The following is a 27,992-nucleotide window of genomic DNA, read 5'->3' as shown; positions in this document are numbered from 1 at the left end:
CCACATGATCGATCTCAATTTCCAGCCCTCTCCTTCAGAGGAGCTCAGTTTGATATCACATGGTTAAAGCTTCAAACCCTCTAAGTACATGACTGGTCTTTCTGGTTTAGCCTATCCCTATTTGGAGTCATCTCATTAGCATAAACTATGTAGGGTCCAAAGCATAAACTATTAGGACCCACCATGAATAACAAAGAACTTCTATCACTAGGGAAATTCTAAGGGATTAGAGTTTTCCTCCCAGGAACCAGAGACAAAGATCTGTCAAATTCTTTAGTAACAACAATCCTCAAGATGGTGAATAGCCAAAGATTTTTTTACCACTTCCCTTGCAAGACAAATGGTCCAGGCTCTCACTCTGAAATTTAGGATTTAACAGCTTTTATCTTTGGACCTCAGATGAAACTGAAACTAAAATAATTGCATTTTCACATCCTCTTAATTGTTCATTGGCTAAGCTGCATGATTATGCAAAATCCAGCAGATCTGTGGCTTCTATGTTTGTCAGGCTGTGGCTTCTATGTTTGTCAGGCTGGGATAGGGGAATCTGGACTGAGTTTGGAAACTCAGAAGCCTAGGCCCCAGTCTGCATAGATGTACCACAGAGGCTTTCGCTCAAATGGGAGGTCCTGCCAGTTACCCAGGGTAGTAAAAGTGTGGCTAAGGCACCTCCTCACTCACAGAGCCTCTGTCCTAGTTTGAGTTTTGCAGAGTTTTGCACATCTCTCTCCCTCTTCTTTCCTAGCAAAACTCTCTCATAAAACTAGTTCTAAGGAGAAAGCACATGACACAAAATAGTTTAATGAATTGTTTTGTTACACTTGGTATTGAAAGAGAAGATGAACCCTTTTTAAAAAAAGTATCATCTTCTCTGTGATGGCTAATTTTACAAATTCCATGGTAGGCCAGGATAACATTTAACGCTGGATAAACGTTATTGTAGATGTTTCTGGGAAGATACTTTTTGATGAGATAACATTTAAGTTAGTAGATTGACTAAATCAGATTACCCTTCATAATGTGTGTTAGCCTCATCTGATCATTAAAGGCCTGAATGGAAGAGGAAAGGCCAGAAAAAGAGTAAATTCTGCCAGGAGACTGTCTTTGAACTCAAACTGCAACTCTTCCCTTGTATACTGGTATGCCTCCAATATATCCATCTACCATACACACACACACACACACACACACACACACACACATATGCGCATGAACATGTCCTTTGGTTCTATTTCTCTGGAGAAAGCTAACTAATACACTCAATATTGTGTAATAACACAATATCAAGTGTCCATAATTGATTACTATAAATGCGCTTTTATTCTACATACCAAAGAAATAAATTATACTTACCTGTTCTAATAATGAGCATGTCCGTATTTATGGTCTGCATTCTCACCTGAGCCCTCTGACCATGAAAGCAGAATGGTTACAAACCATCTCTAGGCCTTTACATTTCCCATGAAGTGCCTTGTTCTTTATCAATTTTTTTTTCCTGCATTCTTACTCAACTGGCAAATGAAATGAGGCACAAAGAAGTAAGACTTCTATACTTTACTTCAAGGACAGTAAGTATGAATCACCAAATTTCTATACAAAATATCCTATTGGTTTCTTATGTTTTTTAAGAAGTAACAATGCTAAAGAAACATGTAATGGGAAATAGCCACTCAGTTACATCTTCAAAGCTCATTAAAATGTAATTGAAACATAATGGATACATATGCTAAAGTGTATTTTTAAATGCCTATTGAATTTCAAGGAATACTTGAAGTGTTTTATCATATTCATTGAATATTCTAGAAAGCATTTTACTTTATGTATATGTGCAAACTAAAACATTTTTAATAGTCTCTATTCATTTTAATTATTTTATAAATAAGAAAAGCTTACCAAATTTAGTTCACTTTAAAAGGAAAAGAGGGCTTCCCTGGTGGCGCAGTCGTTGAGAGTCCCTGCCCATGCAGGGGAAACGGGTTCGTGCCCCCGTCCAGGAAGATCCCACATGCCGCGGAGCGGCTGGGCCCGTGAGCCATGGCCGCTGAGCCTGCGCGTCCGGAGCCTGTGCTCTGCAACGGGAGAGGCCACAGCAGTGAGAGGCCCAAGTACCGCCAAAAAAAAAAAGGAAAAGAAATCAACTACCAAAAATTAGCATAATATGTAAGATTTGAAATGATAAATCTCTGTCAATTAAAGTCAATAAGTACAAGATTAAATCAAAATGGTAAATAATTTTATTATATTTATTATAAAATATAATTTTATAACATATATAAATGTGCATATATGTGCATGTGTATTTAGATATATAGATCTATAAATACAAAAAAACGCTCTAAGATATTGTTACTTCTTATTAGCTGGTTTTTTAATACCATTTAGAACTTAAAAGCAATGGATTTGATAAGTTTGGAAGGCAAGGAGAGTTAGCTGAACTAACTCTTACATGAGTGCAGTTGTTTATAACAAGTTTAATCTGAAATTAGAGTCAACAAACCTAACGGTTTTGAGCATTCACTCACTCTATACCTGTATACAATTGCTTGGCCTCATATTAAAGTGGCTTTTAACTTCACTTTCTGTTAACTCCAAAAAAACTGTCAATTCTAGAAATATTTATTTAATTTTGTTCAGTTTCTTTTTAATTTAATAATAATAACGTTTTTTGGTTTTTATTTTTTTTTGCGGTACGCGGGCCTCTCACTGCTGTGGCCTCTCCCGTTGCAGAGCACAGGCTCCAGACGCGCAGGCTCAGCGGCCATGGCTCACGGGCCCAGCCGCTCCGCGGCATGTGGGATCTTCCTGGACCGGGGCACGAACCCGTCTCCCCTGCATCGGCAGGCGGACTCTCAACCACTGCGCCACCAGGGAAGCCCAATAACGTTAATATTATCGTTGCTTCTATTTTCTATGTATCTAACATTTCTCTGAAGTTGAGCAGCCTTACCTCCCAATTTATAGTGATAACAGTTTACGTGTAAATAGGGAAGATTTTCACTTATGCAGATGGGCCTCAAGACATACAAACAGACACTCAAAGAGAAAGAGAAAAACTCAAGAGCATACACACACACACACACACACACACAACCTACCCATTTGATCCTCTGCTTACAAAATGACAGACAAGTGAGTTCATTTTCCAGATACAGTTAACTCATTCACATGTCATTTTAAAAAATAGAATGGAAGTCTTGCTAGATACAGTAAACTTTTCCCTGCCTTCTAACTCGGACTGTTCTGCACATAATTTGCTTATCTCCTTGTGCTCTAATAAACTGACATCCACAGAGTATAGGGCACTTTACATTAGATGGTTCCAGTCAGTGATGCTAATGTTCATATATCAGCTTTTTGTAGGTTTTTCTTTCTTTATCTTCAGAGATAAAGCTCAAGATATTAGCCATTTCTGGCTGCTGTTCTCTGCCAGATATGTCAGTGTAGTGCAGTGTGAGACAGTCTAGGCTTTGCATCCAGATAGGCTTGGGTTTAGATACTAGCTCAGCTGTCTTCTAGGTATCTGGCTTGTCTGACTATAAAAGAGGGATTGTAATATCCACCTCCTTATGCGTGATGAGATTAAAAATATATAATAGCCACCACATATTGAGCATTCAATATATATGTGTTCCCTGTCACCACCCTCTACAACATTCACACTAGAAACCTTGCACCATCCTGCTTCTGACCTCTTCCTTCCTGTCATCTGTGATCTAGGCATCTATACAACCAGGAAGGTTTGAATTATGTCTGAACCAAAAGTCAATGATTATAATAGAAATGTTTATTAGAATAAACAATTCTAAGTGTACACTGACTATTAGCAGAATAAAGAATTAAGTCTAAGGGCTGATCAATTTTGACCTTTAAATAGGTAATATTTGAGATAGTCCTTGAAAGGTGGATAGAATTTAGCCTGAAAGACACATAGGTAGAGAAACATTCTCTTTTTTTTTTTTAAGTTTGTTTTTGTTTTTGTTTTGGTTGCGTTGGGTCTTCATTGCTGCGTGTGGGCTTTCTCTAGTTGCAGCGAGTGGGGGGCTACTCTTCGTTGCAGTGCATGGGCTTCTCATTGTGGTGGCTTCTCTTGTTGTGGAGCACAGGCTCTAGGCACGTGGGCTCTAGAGCGCAGGCTCAGCAGTTGTGGCACATGGGCTTAGTTGCTCTGTGGCATATGGGATCTTCCCGGACCAGGGATCAAAGCTATGTCCCCTGCATTGGCAGGTGGATTCTTAACCACTGCTCCACCAGGGAAGTCCCAAGAAGCATCCTTTACAGAGGAAATGGATACCTGGCCTAAAGCATGAGCATTTGGAGAATAAGGAGTAGTTCCATTTGTTCCTTAGAGAGTATATGTGGGGGAAGATAAAACTCAAGAAGGAATATGGGCCTGTTTCATCAAGGATTCTGAGTGCCAGGTAAAGGAGTTTAACTTAGTGGAAAATAAGGAGTTGTTACTATTTTCTAAGCAAAGGAGTTTTGCTTTAAGGAGGATTTTTCTGGTGTTAGCATAAGGGATATAACAGAGTTGGGAGAAATAAAAGTGAACAGATCATTCAGGAAGTTATTAGAGTGGTTCAGGCAAAAAGTAACAGGGCCTAACCCTTACACATTGCTAGTAGGAGTGTAAATTTGTACAATCTCTATGAAAGGCAACTTAGCAACATCTATCAGTATTACAGATGCACATATTTTCCTCAGCAATTCTACCTGCAAGAATTTATGCTCAGATATACTTGCAAAAGAGTGAACTGATGCACCCACAAGGTTATTCATAGTAGCATAAAAATCACAAGGACTCACTGGATAATTAGAGCAATCCATACAACAGAATTATAGTACATCTATACAATAAGAATGAGGAAGTCCCTTATGCACTCATTGAACAATTTCCAAGATTTAAGTTTAAAAAAATCAGGGCATGGGCTTCCCTGGTGGCGCAGTGGTTGAGAGTCCGCCTGCCGATGCAGGGGACACGGGTTCGTGCCCCGGTCCAGGAAGGCCCCACATGCTGTGGAGCGGCTGGGCCCGTGAGCCATGGCCGCTGAGCCTGCGCGTCTGGAGCCTGTGCTCCGCAACGGGAGAGGCCACAACAGTGAGAGGCCCGCGTACCGCAAAAAAAAAAAAAAAAAAAATCAAGGCATAAAACTGTGTGTACAGTTTGCTTCCATTTGTGTTTTAAAAATTAAAAAAGAGGAGGAATACATATACATACTTGGTTTTGTATACATAGAATATTTCTGGAAGAACACACACACCAATGATATTGGTGGCTTCTTGGTAAAAGAACTGAGTGACTGAAAGACAGGAGGAAGAAGAAGATTTTTTACTGTACACCTTGTTGTGCCTTTAGAATTTTATACGACGCAATATTACCTAACCAAAATAAGCTTTAAAAGCAGTGAGGCCTAAAGTCAGAGTGGTAGCTATACGGTTAGAGAGAGAACGTATCAGAAGTTGGTAGTGAGGGATAAACTTTTATAAAGGAAGAATGTAGACGTCCAAGAACAGAAATATGTGGAAAGTCTAGTACTAGTTTGTGCGCTTTAAGCAGAGAGAGAAGTTAAGAAATCATGCATTGCAGCCTGAGCCTTTGGGGAATATAATTATCATCCCATCTTTACAGATGAAGCATCTGAACATGTGGAAGTTTACTGCTTCACCCAAAGTAACAAGTGAGTGTCATAGTAGAAGTCTATGTAAAGCTTTAAATGGGAGCAATATTTAGAAAAGTATAGAAAATTCCCTTCATAGTTGGAAGGGACAGGAGAAACCTGCCCTCCTCCCCTCTGCCTAGTAATCCACCAAATAAGGCAAATTTTCTTATTCAGCAGGCACTATTCCCTAGACATTGGTGTTTAATGAAACCATTTCTAAAAACCCCTGCAATTCTTTCAAAGTTCTGTCTGAGGCTTGCCTGATTGTAATGGTGATGGTGATGGTGATGATGACGATGATATCCAGGCAAATATTTTTAGAATTTTCCTTTAAGTCACTATGAAAATGTTGACCTTAGTAGAAGATGGAACCTACACTTCAAATTTCATAACCTCATTAAATCTCCTTGTACCTGTTATGTGTAGCTCTGGGTAGTTGCTGCTGTGTGAAGGGTTGACAGGAAACATTTTAAAACTCCAGTTCTTCTTAAGCTGATTTACTTAATTCCTCAGATAATTCACTTTTAGAAAATGTAACTCCTCATTACATAACAGTCTTACTTATAGATTTGTATCTATAAATAAGTTATTTTAAAGGACTCACAGCTTATAGCTATAATAAGAAACTATAGACCAAATGTGGGGTTCCTACTACAATTTTTTTTTAAATAGATACTTGGTTTAGTTACAATCTTTTATGACCTCATCACCTTTTAGAAACCTCTGTCATGGTATTGTTCTCATTACAGTTGAAAGAGGCCCTCCACCTGCCAGCAGCTTTGGCAGTAGGTGGCCTCTAGCTGTGCTGACTCATAAGGGTTTGGAATCCTTTCTATTTCTTCTCTTTACCCATCTCTTCAGAAATGCCCTTCTAGTTATCTTGCTTTTAATTAAGTTTCATTAGGCACCTTAGCTGACTCTTATATCTGGGTTGGTCTCCTTCAAAGCCCTGAAAGAACTACTTCACTTCTGCTATCTTGTGCCAAACATTTTATTCTTAAAATGTCTTTTTTTAGTCAAAATAGTAAGCTGTGGCCTGTCAAGCAAGCCCTGGTATTTTTCCTCTCATTGAAGGTATAGAGACCTCAGTGACTCAGTTAATACCTGGTTGAGTGTTTATTCTTTAGTATTGTTCTTTCTTGTCCTCTGAGTTCTCACTGTCTTCATAAATTTCTGTACAAAATAGATGCTCCCAAAATCTGTCCGCATTTTACAAATCACTTTATTAGAGGACCTGCCTTAAAATAAATAATTAAAAAGAAAATTTTTAATGTTTTTGAATATTCAGAAAGGACAACAATTAGTTCCTAGCTTTTAAAAACCTAGCTTTTCTCTACAAAATAAACATACTTCTTTGGCATGGTTATTTTTGCCCCCAGGGTGAATTCAGCTTTATGAGCAAACACAGCTAGTTGAAACCTCCTGATGATCAGAAGCTGATCTTTGTGATTACCTAAATGTAATTCATTCACATAGCCAAAATCAGATTTTCATGTGGGTCCATTTACTTGAAGGATTCTTTTTTTTTAATTCTGTCAGGTTTTTTTCCGTTAAATTAAACACCTTAAGGGAGGTTTAATTTCATCTCCTCTCTACATCTTCATTATGCTGTGGAGGCAGTGCTTTAAAACTAAGAAACAAAGTGTTTTCCACTAGGAAAAAAAAAAGGTTTTCATTGCAAAATTAAATATAACCTTTGTACTACATTGCTGCTTAAATAAGGATTTCTCTTAATTAATCATTTTTAAATCTATAATAAGCTGTAACTATTCATTATCCTGTCACTTTGTAAGTCTAATAGAACAAGAACAGCTGTTGTCTAGTCTCTAAATAACTGCAACAGAGTCTTTCAGAGTAATGCAGAGACAATATCAGAACAGCACACCCAAGGTACACAATGCAAAATTCACTGAAAATTGGTGGTCTGAGAGCTGTAAGCACTCTTGTGCGTGTAAACATTTGTTCAGCAGCTGAAGTAATGGCAATGCATTAAACCAATAGAATTACTTCCTCTGGTACCCGAAAGAAATGTTAAATCATTAGCTTGTAATAAAAGGGCTGAATTTGCAGTTCTGAATGTATAGCCAGAAAAATTAAGTGAGAGACATAAATGTTATAAAAAAGACAAATGTTCCAAGCTAAATTGCTTTAAATTACATTGACCTCATCACTGTACCTTTGAAACCTGTCCCTAATTGAGAGCAATTGATTTACCCTTCCAGCTCCCCTGTAAAGCCCATCAGATCCCAGATTCAAAATGTTAAGGGTCCCTTGCCAAATTATTCTGCAGTTGAGCTTTCCTTTGAGATTCTTTTTTTTTTTTTTTTTTTTTTTTTTGCGGTACACGGGCCTCTCACTGTTGTGGCCTCTCCCATTGCTGGAGCACAGGCTCTGGACACGCAGGCTCAGCGGCCATAGCTCACGGGCCCAGCCGCTCCGCGGCATGCGGGATCTTCCCGGATCAGGGCACGAACACGTGTCCCCTGCATCGGCAGGCGGACTCCCAACCACTGCGCCACCAGGGAAGCCCTCCTTTGAGATTCTTAAATGATGACTAAGGCACAAGCCAGGTAGAAAAATGGCACTCAATGAATTTAAGTCTTAAAAATGAAAGTGACATTTTTTTTACTTCCATTGGGCAAGGTGACAAAATTAATGAAAATGATTTTTAGCGTAAAACAGTTGTAACAGCACAAAAATATGGAAGATATAAGCAACAAAGTGAGCTGTGAGTGAGACCACCGTGAAAAAAATTTCAAATGTCTCACCCACGTCCCAGATAAAATGATCAAGTTTCTGGAAATAAGGAGAATTTGTGAGGAAGACTTTTGGAGAGAGCTGTGCTGTGCAGTGAGCGTGATCCCCACCACTTTCTCCCCACTGGGGAGCAGAGGGTGAAGGGCTGCCCTGCTGCTTATCTCAGCTCTGGCACGAGGGTCACCAGAACAGTCAGAGAGCTCTTGGTATGTGTTCCCAGAAGAGGGACATATTGGGCTGCTGTCTGCCTCATGACTCATAAAACTAAAGCATGAGAGAGAGATTGGCTAAAATGGTCTTTGTCAAAAGAGGAGGGAGCCACATCTAAGAGTATGTGCCCTCTTTTCCACAGTCAGATCAAAGGCCCCTAAATCTCAGGGCCCAGCTGTAGAATTCTTAGTAGGAATGTTAACTGGGAATCTTTTTAAAAGGGCTCCTGACAAGGAACTGAGGGAGGCACTAGCCTTGTAAAGGAAATTGCATTGCTGGGGGCTAGGAGGAATATCTCCAAAGATCTCAAATGGCTTTACACATATGCCATCTTTTGACACATTATCCATCACGTAATAATCCCTGTCTCGACCTACTTGAGAATGGACTTGAGGATATGGGGAGGGGGAAGGGTAAGCTGTGACAAAGCGAAAGAGAGGCATGGACATATATACACTACCAAACGTGGGGTAGATAGATGGTGGGAAGCGGCCGCATGGCACAGGGAGATCAGCTCGGTGCTTTGTGACCGCCTGGAGGGGTGGGATGGGGAGGGTGGGAGGGAGGGAGATGCATGAGGGAAGGGATGTGGGAACAGATGTATGTGTATGACTGATTCACTTTGTTATAAAGCAGAAACTAATAAAAAATTAAAAAAAAAAAAAAAAAAAAAAAAAAAAAATCCCTGTCTCCCTCTCCCTCCTTCATCTCCATGTCCCAAACACTAAGGGATCAGAAGCCTCAGCTAGCAAGATGAAGAATAAAATCACCCACTGGAGAAGAATCAATCAGGCTCTCTTCCCAGCCTCTCTTGCAGATTCTCTCCTATACCAGGTCGCAGCTTAGAGACAGGAGAAGATTTAATATTGCAACAAGTTTGGAGTTTTATTTTCTGGACCAGGAGATTTAAACTACTAAATCAAGATTGTGTTAGCAACCTAAAGCTGCATGAGAGCTCTCTGTTCACTGAAGAAACTAGGGAGGCCATGCTGCCTTCCCTAGCCTTCATCCAGGGATAAGGGGAAAACCGCCCACACTGAATAAACGTTAAAGGGACAGTGCAAAAAAGCGATGGGTTAGTTTAATGATTATATCCCATGAATCTAAAGTGTTTAATGTATGAATTACACAATGATTTTTAAGATTGTAGATGTTATATTTGGAGTTGCTCCCCTTTGACAAGGCATTTTCAATGGAATGGTGGGAACAAAAGACAGATTACAAAGGACTAAAAAGTGAATGGAAATGAGGAGTAAAGACAGCATGTATACGCTGCTCCTTTGAAGACCTTGGCTGGGAAGGACAGTGTCTAGAAAAGAAAAAAACTCAGAGCCTAAGATGAGAGAGACTCAAGCGTGTTTTCAGGCATTAGGGAAGGACTAGTAGAGAGGATTAAAAATAGAGGAAAACACAGGAATAAGTGATAGAATGAGATCTCTTGGGAGTTGAAAGTAGATGGGATAAAAAGCACTTGGAGATATATTAGTCTTGAAAACAAAATGGAACACCGCTGCCTGACACTGAAGGTGTCAGGAGGAATTTTTAGAAGACAAATATCTATGGAGAGGGGTAGGAAGTTGAAAGAGTTCCTGCCTCATGACCGTTACTCCCCATTAATCATGGGGACAAACTAGGGAGATTAGGGAGAGTGAAGACTGAGCAAAAGGCCTCAGGGAAGAATGAGATTTTGAAATAGCTGCTGAAGGAAACTGAAGAGCAAGGAGATAAAGAATGAATAAAAAGAATAGCCAGTAGTATGGAGGATTCCATTGAAATTGGGGGCCGTGAGCTTACGTGACCTGAATAGCTCCTGTTGTATATTTTTTTCTTTAGCTGTGCTGAAAAGTTCATATGTGGGTGTGAAGAAATTGAATGGAAAATTAATCCAAAGTCTCAGACCTGCAGAGCATTGAAAGCAGAAAGAAGGTTGGGAATCTGAGGGTGATAGTGGGAGAGAAGTTCAAATTATTGACCCTAGAATCTTGCCTGGTGGAGGAAGTGATCAGATGAACATTGACAGATGCAGAAAAAAATGAAGGGATTAAGAGACTAGAGGTATAGATAAGGTTGATGAGCTGCTGGAAGGAAGCTATAAATGAGAAATGATGTTCCTGCAAAACCATAGTAATATAACAGCAAAAGCAATATTTATTAAGCAATTACTGTGTCAAGCAGTGCTTTAAATGTTTTATTACATTTAATCATCAGAACAACCGTGTGAAGTAGTTACTATTATTCTACCCCTTTTTTTCCTTTTAATTAAGTAAATTAAAGTACTGAGAGTTTAAATAACTTGTTAAATCAGTATGTGGCAGAGCCCACTTTCTTAACCACCATGAAGGTCAAAGTTAAAGTCCTAAAGATATCGTTTATTTACAAAGGAAGGAAGTTTCACAGGAAACAGAAGGAAATGGGTGGTAAAAAAAATAAATAAACGGAGACTGGGAGGCCAGAGTTCCGCGGAAAGAGTACAGAGCGAACGGGGACAAAGTTGGAAGAGACAAGAATAAATCCTTGAGGAGTCTCACAATTTGAATGGTGCTAAAGGATTACCAGAATGAATGGCACTGTAAAAACAATTGACCCTAGATTTCCCAACTTTTTAATTGGTGCCAACTCAAGGCACATACTATATATCATAGGCAGCTCAGAGAATAAAGTTGAGAAAGCCCCATGCCTGCCCCCAAGGAACTTACAATCTAGACACAAATAAAACAAGCACTTTTTAAAAGCATAATACAAGTCAGAGTAAGAAAATGTCAGAAAGACTAAACTGTAATGCTCTGAGGCTCAAATTTATTAAAGATTTCATTTGCCTAGAAAGATCTGAAAAGGTAGATGTGACCCTGTGGATACCTAGGACAGACAGAAGTAGAAAAGTGAGGCAGTGTATTCTAGAGAGAAGAAACTGCATAAACAAAGCATTGAGGTAGGTGAGTCTAGGGAACACTGGGGAGCAGTAAGCAAAGCAACTGACTGGTACCCGGAGCACAGATAAGATTGGAAAGGTAACCTGAGATCATGGTGTAATTTAGGATGACATCCTGAATTTTACTTAGTTCAGAAAGCAGTGAGGAACTATTAGATGGTTTGAACTGGGAAATTATAGAATTGGAGGTTCAGGCCCAATGCCTCATTAGAAGAGTCTTCTCCTCAGAATTTTTAGCTTATTTTCCAGAAAGAGACAAACTCATGCAATGAAGTACCATTCTTGACAGTGGTGAAACTCATATATTTTTCATGGTAATAAAACTTCCACAGTTTGATCACTACCCCATAAAAAATAAACTGTTTTCCTTATTTTTCCCCTAAAGAAGTTAATTACAGTATGCTTGTCCTCTTCCAGACAATATTTTAAATGCTATGAAATAAAGTAAAAATGAACATGAAAAGCAGCCTATTAAATAGAGAAGTTATAAGACAATATGTATCTGAGAGGTACATGAGGAAACAGAGAAGAATTTTGCTTTGGTAAAAAAACAACACAGGATTGAAGGGGATTTAGGAACCAATTGCGCATGTCTATACGGACCAGTTCTCTTTTGTGTCTCCACACATACGTCAGCAGTGCAGAAGCCCTCCAAAGGCAAAGCCAAGGGCACTTACCAAATTGTTCTTTGTGCCATGGTTAGCTCTAAGCCTAGAACATCAAAATATTCATAAACTTTACATGTTCTTTTTTTTAAATGTATTCAAAAGGATCACTACAGAAAAGCTGATGGCTTTTGGTGAACAAAAAAAAAAATCTTTTCTATGGGAATAAACAATGGGTCTGGCCAGTTTTCCTCAAATCATATTCCAGTGGCACCTGCATCTGGACAACTAGGGATGATCCTCTAAAATGCAGGTACAAGGCCACCCTCCAGATCTAGAAAATCAGAATCTCTGAGTGTAAGACCTGGTGATCTGAACTTTTATAAACTTCCTAGGTGATCTGTATATATGCTAAGGCTTTTGAACCTTTGGTCACCTGGAAGGATACCAAACAAAACAAAACTGGTTGGCTAAAGGATGGAGGTAGGAGGAAAAAGTTTTTTCACTGTAAACTCTTTTGTGTCTTTTGAATTCTAAATTTTTTCACAAAAAAGACTTAAAAAGAATGAGCATCATATTTATATTTGCACCCCTCCAGAACCAATCGGAGCATCTGGCAAATAGGATAAGAAAAATGTTTATGGATTTTAACTAAGCAGCATGGTCATAAATGGCATAGTTTATAGCAAATATTATAACATACTTTTTTATACCCTAACTTCCTCTCCCCTCCCCCCTGACCTTCTCAAAACAAACAGAATAATTACTGCATTGTCAACTGCTTTTGCACCAGGACCCATGTTTCGCTCCTTATTCTTCTTGGTAGTGATTCATCCATCTCCAATACCTGGAACTTATCAGAGGCTGGAAAGTATAGATAAAGCTTCCCACATCTTTCCCTTAGCCATACTTTTACAACTGGTATCTGTTTCCTTTCTCATAAATGCCAGTATATAAGATATTTGGCATTTACCATTTGCCTCTTATAGAAAAAAATCATAGATAAGTATCTTGTTATACAATACTATGTTTATCGGGCTAGAATTTTTTTCAGCTGTTAATCAGATAAACTTTATGTCTTTGGCAGTTTCCAATGATTTGAGTTTTAAGCAGCTGATTAGTCTTTTGGGTAACAAGGAGAATTGTTTGCAGTTTGCTTACAGCAAAAAACTGTTATAGAAATGCAATTGTAACTTCTTTTGACATTTTCCTTCTCACTGGATTCTGCATGTAAAGATAACTTATTTTGACACATTCAATCCTTTTTTAAAAAACAAAACAAAACCCCTTAGTTCTGAAACACTCTTAAAATTATAAAGGCATCTTCTTTAGGAAACGACTAATATCTACTTTCCCTGAAATAGCAACCTTTTCAAGCTGCTTCTTTGTTTCTTTCTATTCCATGCAGACATTGTTGTCAGATGAGGAAGTGCCAAGAAGTAAGGTGACACTATAGTTGTCACAGATTAGAACAGAAGAAGAAATACTATTTGGAAAGCAAGCTAATTTTTGACCAAAACCTTCTCTTTATATATCTGTTCCCACCTGTGCTGATGCTTGTTGTGCATACCTTCCTAACAAAAATAATAAGAAAATTTGGAGAGGTGACATGTTCAGCAAAAGATATGTACAATGTTCCATGTGTAGAGAGAATATTGTGATTCACCCCCCAATAAAAGTTTAAAAAGAAATTGAAGTGTTTTATGTCCTGAACAATTATATATTCCTTTTATGGCCTTGTATTTCTTTAGGAGCACAAAACAAATCCCAGGCTTGAGTCCAAAGCCTAAAAGTGTCATGAGGTGACATGCATTACAAAACCATCACTTTGAAGCAGTACTTTTGCTTATGGTACACTTTGTATTATGTTAAAGTTGATATACAAAAATAGAATTGAAAACCTAGGAAAGTTTCCCTGGTTGGAGGTTAAGTAGCTTTTCTTTTACAGGATTAAGTTCAACATCTTATAAGTATTACCTTAATTCTTGCCAGTCAGGTTCAGTTTCAGCAAAAGCAATGTCATCAACCAGCTCATACTCACTTTGGGCCACTTCTGTTTTTACCAGAGAGAGAAGCATGTTTTACTTTCTACACTCATACAAGTAAAAAAGTGGCACTCTGCTTTAAATGTCACAGCATAAAATGCTTTCCAAGGTTGAAAAGTAAATTCAAAGGGATGTCAAATGTATTAGTATCAGAAAGTCAAACAGTATCTCTAAGTTTTTCATTTTCTGTCCAGTGCAGATATTAAGGTGAAATATAGACACAGATTTTTTGATAAATCTTTCAGAAAAATAAAGCGATAAATTTGAATTAGTGGCTAACTAGGTTAACATATTTTTTTTACATTGTATGAAAAAAATTTAATAGAAAGACACTTGAAGTATCATTTTGCCATTGTAATTGGGCCACACTGAAAAATGTAGCATATAAAACAAATGATGAAAGACTGCTTCGAATGGTTATCAGGAAAGAACTTCCAAATTTAAGTATGATTTTCTTAAATCTCTCAATAGACTACTGTTTTGATAAATTTTGGAGGAAACAAAGGAGGGGGTGAGAAAGGTCAAACAATTGAACCTACTATAAAAAATAACCAGAAGGTTAGGTTTTAAAAGTCTCATTTTTCACAAATACCCCAAATGGTAAAAGTCTTACTTATCAATTCCATGACTGCATCAGTCTGTTGGTAGCTATTTAAAATCACCCTTAAAGTATTTTGTCTGTGAAAGTTCTAAGATTTAAAATATATTCAGGCAGAGTGAATAGACACATGATTAAATATTCTTGATCACACTTGAAGCTTTTCATGTTAAAGTCTGTGATTTGTTCTATATAATATAGGATATTACTGCTTCCTTTTATTCATAGTTGTAAGTAATTATATTTTTTCTGATTTTTTATATCAGAACTTTCTCTCATCTCTGCCACTTAACCTCAATAAATTTTCTTAAATACTTCTCTCAGCCAGTCTCTTAATGAATGAACCTATTATATTCATTATTTTGATGATTATAATAACCATTATTACTATTCATTCATATGACATTATATATTTTAGGAGCATACTATTACCCCATGAATTACGTTTATGATCTCTTTATAGCAGCATAAATGCCACAGTGGTTTTCATTGCCATTGAAAATCTCATGCAGAATTATTTCCATTTGTCAACACTAACCAACAAAAGCTATTTGCATTCACTTTAAGCAGTAGCTTTAAAAATGCCCATTCTGGGCTTCCCTGGTGGCGCAGTGGTTGAGAGTCCGCTTGCCGATGCAGGGGACGCGGGTTCGTGACCCGGTCCGGGAAGATCCCACATCCCACATCCCGCGGAGCGGCTGGGCCCGTGAGCCATGGCCGCTGAGCCTGCGCGTCCGGAGCCTGTGCCCCGCAATGGGAGAGGCCACAACAGTGAGAGGCCCGCGGACCGCAAAAAAACAAAAACAAAAAAACAAACAAAAAAAGCCCATTCTACATTCCTGACCAACTCCTAAAGAATTCAAATTTATTTTATTATAAAAAGATCCCCATGTTTGCTATAATTTTTTTTCAATGGGTGGATTCAATCTAGGACACCTGCTTCCATAGGAATAGTTTATCTAGCTGAGCACTGAAAACTTTTCTTAAAGGAGGTATTTGATATTGGAAATAGTAGACTCAATAAATATGGAAAAGGGTTTCAGAGTGTCATTGATGGAAAATAGTTGATAGTTCTTTTAGTAAAAATTCATTCACTAGTTTTTTGTCATTATGGCCTCTAATAAATACAAATCAGAGGATATTCAGTTAATGCTAATAATCACAATTCATTGATTATTTATATCTATTAATTCTACATACTATGTTACAAATCAGATTAAGTTGATTGAAATTACAAAATCCCAACCTCCTGCTGCCTCAAATTTGGAATAGTTCACATATCATGAAGCCACTATGTGTGAACATCTAGGATGTGTTATTCAGCATCAGTTGAATTGCACCAACGTGGGTCTGTGGCAGTTAGACTCATTTTTTGTTATGAAATACATTAAAACCTTAGGAAAAAAATGCTCATTTTTTTAATAACACATCCTCCAGAGTGCATTAATATAGTGAGAGTATTTGAGATATGTCCAAAGTTCAAAAACATTTCATGAACTGAAACCCTGTGCAAAGACTTCTTAAGAAAAACTAGCATTGCTGTGATTGCACTGCCCCCTAGGGTTAAGATAACTTGTGTTTACATTGAAGTTCATTTGCCTTTTCCAGATCAGCATTTTCATGACCCATTTGTCTAACTATGGGAATGACCGACTAGGATTATATACATTTGTCAATCTAGCCAACTTCGTGCAGAGCTGGACCAACTTACGACTTCAGACTCTGCCTCCAGTGCAGCTGGCTCATAAATATTTTGAGCTCTTTCCTGATCAAAAAGACCCTCTCTGGCAGGTAAGATTGGGTCAATGATTGGTATTATTAATGAATCCCACAAACATATCTTGGAGTTTCATGAGGTAATCCAAATCTGAAAAGTGAAGACATCCTGGGGAAAAAATAACGTATGTTTTGTACGTTAGTAGATTTGAGAAACTTCATAGTGGGCCATATTCTCTGTTCCTGTTCCCATTAGAAACTATGGAATTCTGAAAGCTCAGTGAGATGTTCAGTGGATATAATGTTTTGAATCAGGATTGAGGGATCAATTTGCAGATTGCAATAGGCTGAAAGAGCAGAAGATGGTTTAGGCGTGTGTTAGACAGGTAGCCAGCTGGTCAGCCTTGAGCACATCACCTCTCATGACTAAATTACATTACAGGGGTAGGTGAGAAGAGTTCAGAACTGACATCTGCTTCTGAACCACGAGGTACACCAGCAGCTGCAGAATATAGTCAGCTTTCAAAAGTATTATCGGGAATTACTTTGGACATGAGGAAAGTGTTTAGTGGCAAAATCACTGAGCTTCTTAAGAGAAAATGTCACATAAACATGGCATATTCAAACTGTTCCAGGCATGAGCCAGATTTCAAAGCTTACACTCTCATGTGTCTAGAATTGCAAAAACATACTTTGAGCTTAGATTCCCCACACCATGATCTGGAGAAAGTCATAATCTTTATCAAATAACTACATAGTGCTTACTACATGTCTGACTGGGTTCTTTACATATGTTCATTCATTTAATCCTCACAACTACCCTTTGAGGTAGGTATAGTTATTATCGCCATTTTACAGATGAAGAAACTGGGGCACAGAAAGGCTGAGACACTTAAGCAAGGTCATACAGCTGCTATGTGACAGAGTGGGAAAGAATTCCAGGCCACTGCGCTCTGAATCAATGTTCTAAATGAGAGTTACTGACAGAGCTGATGGTATAATAATAATGATCTTCAGAAGCAGAATTCAGTAAATTTCACAGATTGAAGTTACAGTAAGCTCTGCACTTATATTCTATTCATTTAGCTCTGAACTTGAGCTAATTACCTCCTGGGCACAAACAGATAACCCCAAGAAGAAACGTAACTACACATTTTAGTAGGTTAAAGTTGGTGGTTATAAAATTATCACTGCATATTATTTTGCAGTTAAGATTTTAAAACACCCATCTTTTTATGTTAACCACTACAGAACATCACCTGGTGTTAGCCACTGGAAAGACATGAAACTTTCCTGCTAATTTAACACCTTATTTTTAAACTGAAATCATTATTATTTCAGGTCAAACCACTTTTTTTCTAAACCAACAGCCAAAAAGAATACCCTTACTTTAATCTTAAAATCTGTTGCTTAGGCTAAATAAGCAGGTTTATTTAACTGCACGTATCTATAGTGTTAGTTGAATAGAAATAGAGTGTTGTCCTGTTTGCCTATTCCTGAATAATATTAAAAGGTGCTGTTAATTCTTTACATAATATGCACTTAGAGGTTAAAATTAAGGATGTTCTAGATACATCTTGCACAGTGGGTTTGGTTTAACTACTATAGACCAAAAGCAGATTCCCTAAGGTAGTAATTCACCCTCATTTTACCCGTTCACTGAAATTTAGTGCTTTTTAGTATCACAGTCTGTAAAGTTATAGTTTTAGACATACATTTACTGACCTTTAAAGGCAGCTGAAAGGAATCTGCTGTCTCTTTAAATATTATTACAGCCAGATCCATCTCCCTTTAAAAGCATAGCACAAAAGCTCAAAGTTACTTAGAATAAAAGTCTGACACCTTAAATTTCAGTTACTTATTGAATGCTGAGAGTGTATCTTCTTTTAGGTTAGCGCAAGCACAGTCTCTGCCCAACAAGCTCATTATTTTAAAACTTAAACCACACACCCACAATTAAGACATAGAACTGCCAATAGCAGAAAAAATATTAAACCTGCAGTGCTATGAAGCTGTTTTCCCATAATGGAAATGTCTCCCCTCCCTCACCTCCTCAGTAGGCACTCAACTTCAGTATGGAAAGGAGTTCTTTGAAATCTTCCATGATGCCACTTCAAGACTTTCACTAAAAGAAGGAGACACATAGCCTTGTTTCCTGGGATATCTTTTCAAGGACAGAAGTTGAAAAACTCTAGCACACAATGGGCACCCACAAAAATACATCTCTATTTTCTTCTCCTGTTTAGAATCCTTGTGATGACAAACGCCACAGAGACATTTGGTCTAAAGAAAAAACCTGTGATCGCTTACCAAAATTCTTGGTAATAGGACCCCAGAAAACTGGTGAGAAATTTTTGTTATAATTAACCAAACTGTAAAAATCCTGATGAGAAGACAGTGAATTCATGTCACAATGACTTCTCAAACTGCCTATAAATATTGATGAATGAATAACATTTTATTCTCCGACGTAATCTTTGTTTAGCTCAATAATGTGTTTTTTAAAGTAAAAAGGATGAAAATAGATGTCACACAGTTTGAATATCCAGCAGTCAATGTGGTGGCAAAAGTTATGTTTTTTCCAAAGACCTTAATTGAAAAGTGGTGTTATTAACATTTCTAAAATCAAAACTAATCATGTGTTTGGAGAGTGACTGACAGGATTTCATCAAAAGTCAAAATGGACACATGTAAGTACCTATAACTCTTCTGGAAATTTAGCCTCTTCCTGCCATCTTCCTGATATAGTTTATTTCTAGACTATTTCTTGCAGAAATGACTATTTTCTAAAAGTCTATAAAAGATGTTTGACAAGCAGAATTCCTAGACGTAAACAAAACTTTGTGCTAAGAAAGATATTTATTCATACCCAGGAGAAATCTTTGGCACCTTTTCTTAAATTGGTGTGCAATTTTTTCCCTTAAACTTCTTGTCTCTGTAAGAATCGTTATTAAAATGAAGCCCAGTGGAAGCTTTAAAATGCCGGACATTCAAGCTGTATCCTGCATGATAAATTATTTGGGGCTTTTCATTTCTAGCTTCACCGAAAACAGCCATTTCAACCCTTCCTAAGGGGAATACATTCCCTTTCCTCATTTCTCTAGAAATAACTGGGGAGAATTCTACGTAATGCACACAGTAAGTTTAGCCTATTCGTTTTCTCTTAGTCCCATTTACAAATATCAATCTGAAAACAATAATAAATATGACAAATAGTTCTCTTATCCTTATTTATTTCGCTTGTCCTTATCTATTTAAAGTCAAGAAGCAACTAGAAAGACATTTAAAGTCTCTTTAGCGAACTCCCACTGTCATCACATAGCTTTGTCATTAACAAATCACATCTCTCTGAAGCTTGGCAGATCAAGTTTGCCTCAGAAAGCCCTGCAGGATATGCTTCCTCTTGTGTTGTGCTAGGTATGCAGACATTTTAATATCATAGTTAGATGACATAATTACTTGTCATCTTCAACTCATCTGGGTTTCCAAATATTTATGTTACAATTTGTAGATGACATTTACCTTTGGAAGGGGATTTTTATCTCCTTTTTATAGAAATTGAATTTTTTCCCAGTTTTATAGAGGTATAATTTACACACAGTAAAATTCACCCATTTTAAATGCACAGTTTGATGAATTTTAGAAATTGCACACAGTGGTATAACCACTACAACATTAAAGATTTAGAACACTTCTGTCTCCCTAAAAAGTTTCTCCATGTCTTTTTCTTCTGAGTCCTTGGGGGATTTTTTTTTTTAATTCAAACAGAAAGTCACAAAAATTATAATCATCCTCATCAGTTCACTCAGTCCCATGTAATTAATTTTTTTTCATCTTGACCTTTTGTTAGCACTTTTATGAATTCATCAGTTTTCTATTAGAGTTCTGAAAATGCTTATTCATTCAGTTCAGCAGTATAGTCAGTTACCAGAAACCTGTACTTGTCAGAGTCTTTTCCGTGATCTCCATGTCTTTTTCTCCCCCATCCTCAGCCACAGCCCCTTTCCGCCACTATAGTTTTGCCTTTTCTAGAATTTCACATAAATGGAATCATAAAATATGTAACCTTTTGTGTTGGACTTCTTTCACTTAGCATATTGCTTTTGAGATTCATCCATATTGTTGTATATATTGATTTTTTTTTTTTTATTGCGGTATGCGGGCCTCTCACTGCTGTGGCACAAACCCGTGTCCCCTGCATCGGCAAGCGGACTCTCAACCACTGCGCCACCAGGGAAGCCCTATATCGATATTTTATGAGATTATTTTTTAAATGGGCAAACATATCTTCTTATATCAGTTCCATAAAAATTAATTAGCTTCATTTTTATCTTTAGTTTTGCCAAAAGTATTTTTCTGAATAATTTTGCATGGATGTATAGTCATCTGGATATTCAAATATTTTTAGTGTTGAAACTAACAAATATAAAAACTGAAGCTTTTTTTGAACATGTGTGTCTATGATTATGCAGTTGAGATACACACACACACACACACACACACAAACACACAGGACAGTTTATTCAGACCCAAGAATATGAGTAGATAAAGACAGAATTCAAACACCACAACTTAACAATTTTTTGACCACTGATAAATTACAGTATGCCTTTTACTGACTATACAAATGATTAGATCTTATTCATTTTTTGTTTTATTAATGCTCATCATGCTATTAAAAGCAAATAACATGATTTAATACAATTCTTAAAAATAAAATTCAGAAAAGAATGTTATCAGTTGATCTGATAACGGAATTAATCTATTTTCTTTTTTCACATTGTAATAGCTATTCTTTCTGTCTTTACAAATACTATATTCTTTTCAATTTTTAAAAAATGCATTACTGAACTCTATCTCAATAAAATTATTTTTAAAAATACCTTACTAATATTTAGATATGGAGCTATTTAGGTAACTTTCACGTAGATTATCTCACTTGACCCTCAGAGAGCCCTGATAGCTAAGTATTTTCTTCCCCACTACACAGATAAGAAAACTAAGACTCAGGTTAGATATTTTTGTTCAAGTTCACACAGCTGGTAAGTGCTGGAAATAAAACTCTTGATCCTAGAAGTTATCGGACTCTAAAGATCATGCTCTAGGACTTCCCTGGTGGCCCAGTGGTTAAGAATCCGCCTGCCAATGCAGGGGACACGGGTTTAATCCCTGGTCTGGGAAGATCCCACATGCCGCAGAGCAACTAAGCCTGTGCGCCACAACTACTGAGCCTGCGCTCTAGAGCCCATGTGCCACAACTACTGAAGCCCACGTGCCTAGAGCCCGTGCTCTGCAACGAGAGAAGCCACCGTGATGAGAAGCCCACGCACCGCAACGAAGAGTAGCCCCTGCTCGCAGCAACTAAAGAACGCCTGAGCACAGCAACGAAGACCCAACGCATACAAAAATTTAAAAATAAATAAATTTATTAAATAAATAAATAAATAAATAAAGATCATGCTCTAGAAAGCTTTACTATGGATTCCAAGTAATGGAACTTTTTTTTTCCCAATAAGTTTTAGATTTTGTCCCATATTTCTTCTAAGTCAGTGATTCTCAAAGTGTACTAAATCAGAAACTGGGATAGAGCCCAGCTCTCTGTTTTAAATAGCCTCCAGGTGAATATGATGCACGCTAAAGTTTGAGAAGCACTGTTTTAAGTCAAGTTTGTGAAGAACATTTTTACCTTGTATATCATAGGTTATCTGTGATTGTAGATAAAATATTCATTGTTTGGCTCAGATATAATCTAGGAACACTGCCTCTTCCAATTCATTGTTTTAGAGAATATTGCTGTTGACAGTTATTTTAACAAATCTATATGAGTACCTGTGATGTGCCATTCTCTTCCCAAAAATGCAAATTTTGTCATGTCACTAACAAAGGGCACCAATTTCTTTTCAAATTTAGCAATTTAAACAATTTTGGCACTACTTTTTAGAGGTATGTAAATGCATTCAAACTTAAACTGGTTAAAAGTTTAAATTCTGTCTCAAATTAATAAGCTTTCATAGGCCTCAGGAAGAACTTTATAGGGAAACCCAAGTATTAATTTGATAATGTAACATCTCATATTAAATAATGATAGCTTTCATTTATATGGTACTTTATTAATATCAAAATATCTTCAGATACAATATGTCTTTTTGTCCTCAGAGAAGGCCTAGGAAATAATCAAGGCAGGAGATTTTCCACTAATAAGTCAAGACAAAGAAGCTAAAAGCCGAAGACACAGACCAAGTCAGTGACTGAACTGAGGTCAAAAGCCAGTTCTCCCAGTTCCTGCACAGGCCTTTTCTCACATCACACTGACCTCATTTTTTTAGAATTTGCTTCTTTTAAGATGCTGGTTATCTATTCAATTTATTTCAAGGAGTATTTATATGTATCTGTTTGGATCATTGAAACACTTAGTTAATGACTTTGAAATGCTAATAATAGGAAACTGTGTTTTTGTTTAATTAATCTCTGAACCTCTATTATCTTTTCAGGAACCACTGCTTTGTATTTGTTCCTGGTTATGCATCCTTCCATCCTTAGTAACTCCCCCAGCCCAAAAACCTTTGAGGAGGTACAGTTCTTTAATAGAAATAACTACCACAGGGGGATTGATTGGTAAGATGGGTTATTAGTATAAATCTAAAAGTATATGTACTGTGCACAGTATAAAATTAGTGCTTATAATTATAAACATTTAAGTTTGTAGCCACAAATAAAAGTCATCCTCCATGCCTTAGAAACTGATTGAATAGAAGAAGCACGTAAATTATTCATAACAAACTTCTTCTCAGGTTATGAAGGGACTTGTCGCCTCAAGAGACTTACATGTAATTTTAATTTGCATTAATTATCTTTGATGGTAATTACAGATAAAAAGTCAGAGAAATACCTAATACACAGGAATTTCATTTCTCTCTACGCTTAAGAAAACACTTTCATAACTTTCTGTTCTTATGCACTTTGCATTTAAGTGATGCTACAGTTCACATATATAATTTTCAATTTTTACTTTGGTACAAAAGGTAAATAAATAGAACTAGAAATGTGTATGCATTTTATGAGTAGTGAAAGCTATAAAAAAGCTATCAACAGTATACAAAATTTAATTTTTGGCCTTTGAAATTAGAACCATATCAACCATCTAAGTAAAAGAGTTAAATTAAAATTAAAAGTTAAAATGTCAATATACACAAAATATGTGATGGAGCAGGAATAAATGTTGCAAACAGACATGTTAATCATAAAATGTATCTAGAAGTCTTTCTTTTAAGATATAAATTCTGGGCAGAAAGTGGTATAAAAGAGTAAATTCTTACAATAACTCTAGAGCATGAACATAAACATTCTGCATGTAGTTTAGCAAAAAGGTGTATATTAACTTCTGTTGTCAAATCACATAATCTCTGTTTTATATGTATCAACCCCCTCAAGTTTTGCTTGTGAGTCATCCAAACGGAAAGCTGAAGAAATGGATTGAGTATAAGTTGAGCACCTACTAGGATTTACATATATTCTAATTGTTATATATTTCCCTGAGAATTCTTCAGTACAGTGCTTGATATTGATTAATTGCAGTAGTGTTAAATAACAACTGTGAGAATCAAGAAACCCATCAACTACTTCAGCCACTATTTTCCCACTGACTCAAATATCAATATACATGCTTGTATACAGTTCACATCAGGACTAAAGGGGGTGATTAAAAACTGCTTTGGAAGTGGAGAGGAATTCAATAATACTTGGAGGGCTTCCCTGGTGGTGCAGTGGTTGAGAATCTGCCTGCCAATGCAGGGGACATGGGTTCGAGCCCTGGTCTGGGAAGATCCCACATGCCACGGAGCAACTAAGCCCGTGCGCCACAGCCACAGAGCCTGCGCGTCTGGAGCCTGTGCTCCGCAACAAGAGAGGCCGCGACAGTGAGAGGCCCGCGCACTGAGATGAAGAGTGGCCCCCACTCGCCATAACTAGAGAAAGCCCTCACACAGAAATGAAGACCCAACACAGCCAAAAATAAATAAATAAATTTTTAAAAAATAATAATACTTGGATTCCCTGGGACTTAAGAATATCTGTGAGAATATTCAATTAAAAAAAAAAAAAGCTGGGCTTCCCTGGTGGCGCAGTGGTTGAGAGTCCGCCTGCCGATGCAGGGGACACGGGTTCGTGCCCCGGTCCCGGAAGATCCCACATGCCGCGGAGCGGCTGGGCCCGTGAGCCATGGCCACTGAGCCTGCGCGTCCAGAGCCTGTGCTCCGCAATGGAGAGGCCACAACAGTGAGAGGCCCACGTACCGAAAAAAAAAAAAAAAAAAAAGGTGTTCTTAGACAGTAATGTGTACAGGCACTATAACAGAAATGAAAAGTCCCTTAGTAGTCTACAAAGAGATGGCATAAATAAGTAGAAAACTAAAGACAATTAAAGATTTTAATTATAACTCACTAAAATACCCCAATTGTAAACACTTTTGATTGACAATTGTGTGTTTATAAAAGGCAGTTAACACAAAGAGCAAATAATGGTAACTGCAAATGTCAATCTATTAGCAATAACTAGAGCTTTGCTCTCAAAGACATCAGTGTATTCAGTCTTCGGTCTGGCCTTACCCCTCCCTGAAGCATCAGCACCTCAGCAGTCCCTTTAGGACCACAGAGCCACAAGGTTGAAGATTATGTGTCTCAGCATGCCAAGGTCACTTACAGAAGCTCAGGCACAGTTAGTTAATCTGGATACATGGATCTGCTCTTCTTGGAGAACTGGGCAAAACCAGGGCTGCCCTAACTAACAGGCAGCCTAAACACAGGCTTAGGGCACAAGCAAAGCAGGGCAAATGAAAATGAGAAAACTCCATCTTTGATTAAATAGCCAAGATTTGTGATCAGAATCTCTAAGAAAAATGTTTGATTTATGCATACAGTTAAGTTTTATGTTTCATGGCTTGGTGTTATTTTTTATAATTACCTGGGGAGGCAGTGGATGGTTGAAGTGGCACATGGAGAGCCATAAAATCCTGTTAACACTTGGAACCTCTAAACATCTTAATTTGGCTTTGAGTAAAATCACGTAAAAATACAGGGTCAATCCAAGAAACAAATAAATGTGGAGTGCTGCAAAAAATCATGTCTTTCAGTTAAAAAAAATCGCTGAGCTGTTATGGGAGTAGCAAAGCTTAAATGAGGCCGGCATTCGCTTTTAACCTACATATTGTTAAACCACTCTAGTTTGCTCACCAATTCTTTGAATAACCTGAATTCATATTCCAAACATGGACGTATTTCCACCCTGGAAATATGAAGCTGAATTCTTTATTTTCTTATGAATTCATCAAACATTTTTCAAGTGCTTATTACTACCAGCCACTATATTAGAAAAAACATGGGCATATAGGCAAACAGGAACTGGCCCCTGCTTTCTCTGTGAGCCTCTGGAGCCTTGTGGGTCCAAGATCCAGAACTGCTGGAGGAAGTTTTCAAGGCCCAAAGTGTTGTAGGTATGGAGGACTACTGGGAAGGTGGTACAGTTTTTAGAAATTAAAAGTTATCCTGCCCTTCTTTTGTGATTCTTGGACCCTTGCTGAGAATAAGCAAGCTTGAGACAAGCTTGGACCAAATAAGATACCACTAGACACCTGATATAACCTTAGCACCCCTGGAACAAGTGTGGGCATCTAAATTAAAAAGTATCCTGAAATATGGCACTTTCTATAAATAGAGTGTACACCAGAACAGTTAACAGATCAGACTTTCCAGAAATGTTTATATGTCTTTACCCCTAAAAGAAAGGGATGCCAGAATGATATATCACCAACAAGGCAATTTCCAGAAAACATAAAAGGATTTTTTTACTGCCCTGAGTTTCAAAACATCACTTTGTTGCATCAGCCAAACTTTGTAATACGGTAACAACTGGAATCCTACTAGAAGCTTTATTGTGTGACTAAAAACAACACACTGCAAAAAGAAGTCGTCACATAAATGTTAATGATTCTCTTGTTCAGTAATTACTGAACTACCTTGTCTTGGTAACCCAAAGTCATAGTGGCTTATGAATTGAAGAAGGTGTGGGTGGAGTGTGAGGCTATTATCATAAAATGTAAGAAACCCTAGAAGTTAAATTTGCATGTTCTTTCTAAAAAGGCCCCTTTTCCTTTAAAGATGTTCCTTGGTGCTTTAGAAATACCTACTATCATACGCTGAATTCATTTATATTTGACATTTTGTACAAATGGAATATTATACAAAACCCATTATGTCCTACCTTTCTGTGCTTGAGGCTACAGGTATTCCTGTGCTCACTCTGCTGGTGATTTGAATTCTCACCACACTTAAGGATACAGGACCTGACCTTGGAAAATTTGATAGTATTTTATATCTAAAAATATATACATACTTTTTAAACTTCTATAATTTTTCTAAAGAATATAAATGGCTCTATATGGGAAAAAATTAAGGAAATGGGCAGTGTTTATATCAGATCTGTTCTGCCCTTTGATACTTTATAGTTGAATATAATAGCAGCACAATACATTAGTGGGAATGAAATTATTTTTTCTTGTGACAAAGTAAAAACTGTTTTGTCTAAGATTTTTCAAAATGCCTTTGAACTGAACACATCATTTGTTTCGATCAAATTTTCTTCTTGGTTGAGCACTCACATTTTTCTCTGTAAAATATTTCTGCATTTAGATATATTTTATACAGTTAGGTTGATTATTATTGCCATTTGATCACTCTGTGTGTACATTTTTGTTATCTCCCATACCTTTTTTTCTTGATATTAAGTAGAACAAAAAGAAAATGTATTTAGAAAAGCATTTTCAAAATACATTATTAGTGTTCTATATATTTTTTCTTGCCAACAGTCTTGTGGGACAAATGCCTTAAAGAAAAAGGCTTTTGTTTAGGAAACAAATGAATTTTGTTTGTGGGACATTTTTAACATCTTCAGTCACCAGGGTATGAGTATAAACCAGTCTTATTTTGAGAAATATTTCTTTTCTAGGTATATGGATTTCTTCCCAGTCCCATCTAATGTTACCACTGACTTTCTGTTTGAGAAGAGCGCCAATTACTTCCACTCAGAGGAAGCGCCTAAAAGAGCAGCTTCTCTGGTCCCCAAAGCCAAGATCATCACCATTCTCATTGACCCATCAGACCGAGCATATTCCTGGTACCAGGTAAGGAAAATACAGACAGAATCCAGCAAGCAGAAGAGGAGTATGGAGAAGGGAGGGTGGTTTTCAGCAATAGCCACCACCTCGGGTTTTAACAGAAGAGACTTGCTAGCTTTATATTTCAGGAAGGTAAATAAATTTTTCTTTGTTTCCATGGAGAAACGTTCCCCTTAAGTTTTTCTTAATTTTGCATTCATTTAATTCATGTATATAATAAAATGTATTAATACAATGAAGAAATTAAAATAGAGCAAATAAAATAGTATATGCTTGTATGTATTCTGCTTCTATATATCTGCATTTTA

At 37.2% G+C, this 27,992-nt stretch overlaps 1 protein-coding gene across 1 annotated transcript in view; it reads left to right on the top strand.

Annotated features, from left to right (window-relative positions):
• The window catches only part of LOC309791555 (bifunctional heparan sulfate N-deacetylase/N-sulfotransferase 3), a gene marked incomplete at its 3' end in the record, with an annotated part of 145,968 nt that overhangs the window by 97,525 nt on the left and 20,451 nt on the right, over positions 1-27,992 (top strand). Inside the window, exons 6-9 of the mRNA XM_082600396.1 lie at positions 16,410-16,592; positions 18,764-18,860; positions 23,009-23,132; positions 27,516-27,690. Coding sequence (XP_082456522.1) covers positions 16,410-16,592; positions 18,764-18,860; positions 23,009-23,132; positions 27,516-27,690 — 579 coding nt within the window. The remainder of the gene's footprint in view (positions 1-16,409; positions 16,593-18,763; positions 18,861-23,008; positions 23,133-27,515; positions 27,691-27,992) is intronic.

This window comes from Mesoplodon mirus (genome assembly GCF_964341445.2).
Source record: "Mesoplodon mirus genome assembly, chromosome: 2".
NCBI classification, from domain to species: Eukaryota; Metazoa; Chordata; class Mammalia; order Artiodactyla; family Ziphiidae; genus Mesoplodon; species Mesoplodon mirus.
Note: the sequence above shows the minus strand (reverse complement) of the source record. Positions and strands in the feature narration are given on the sequence as shown.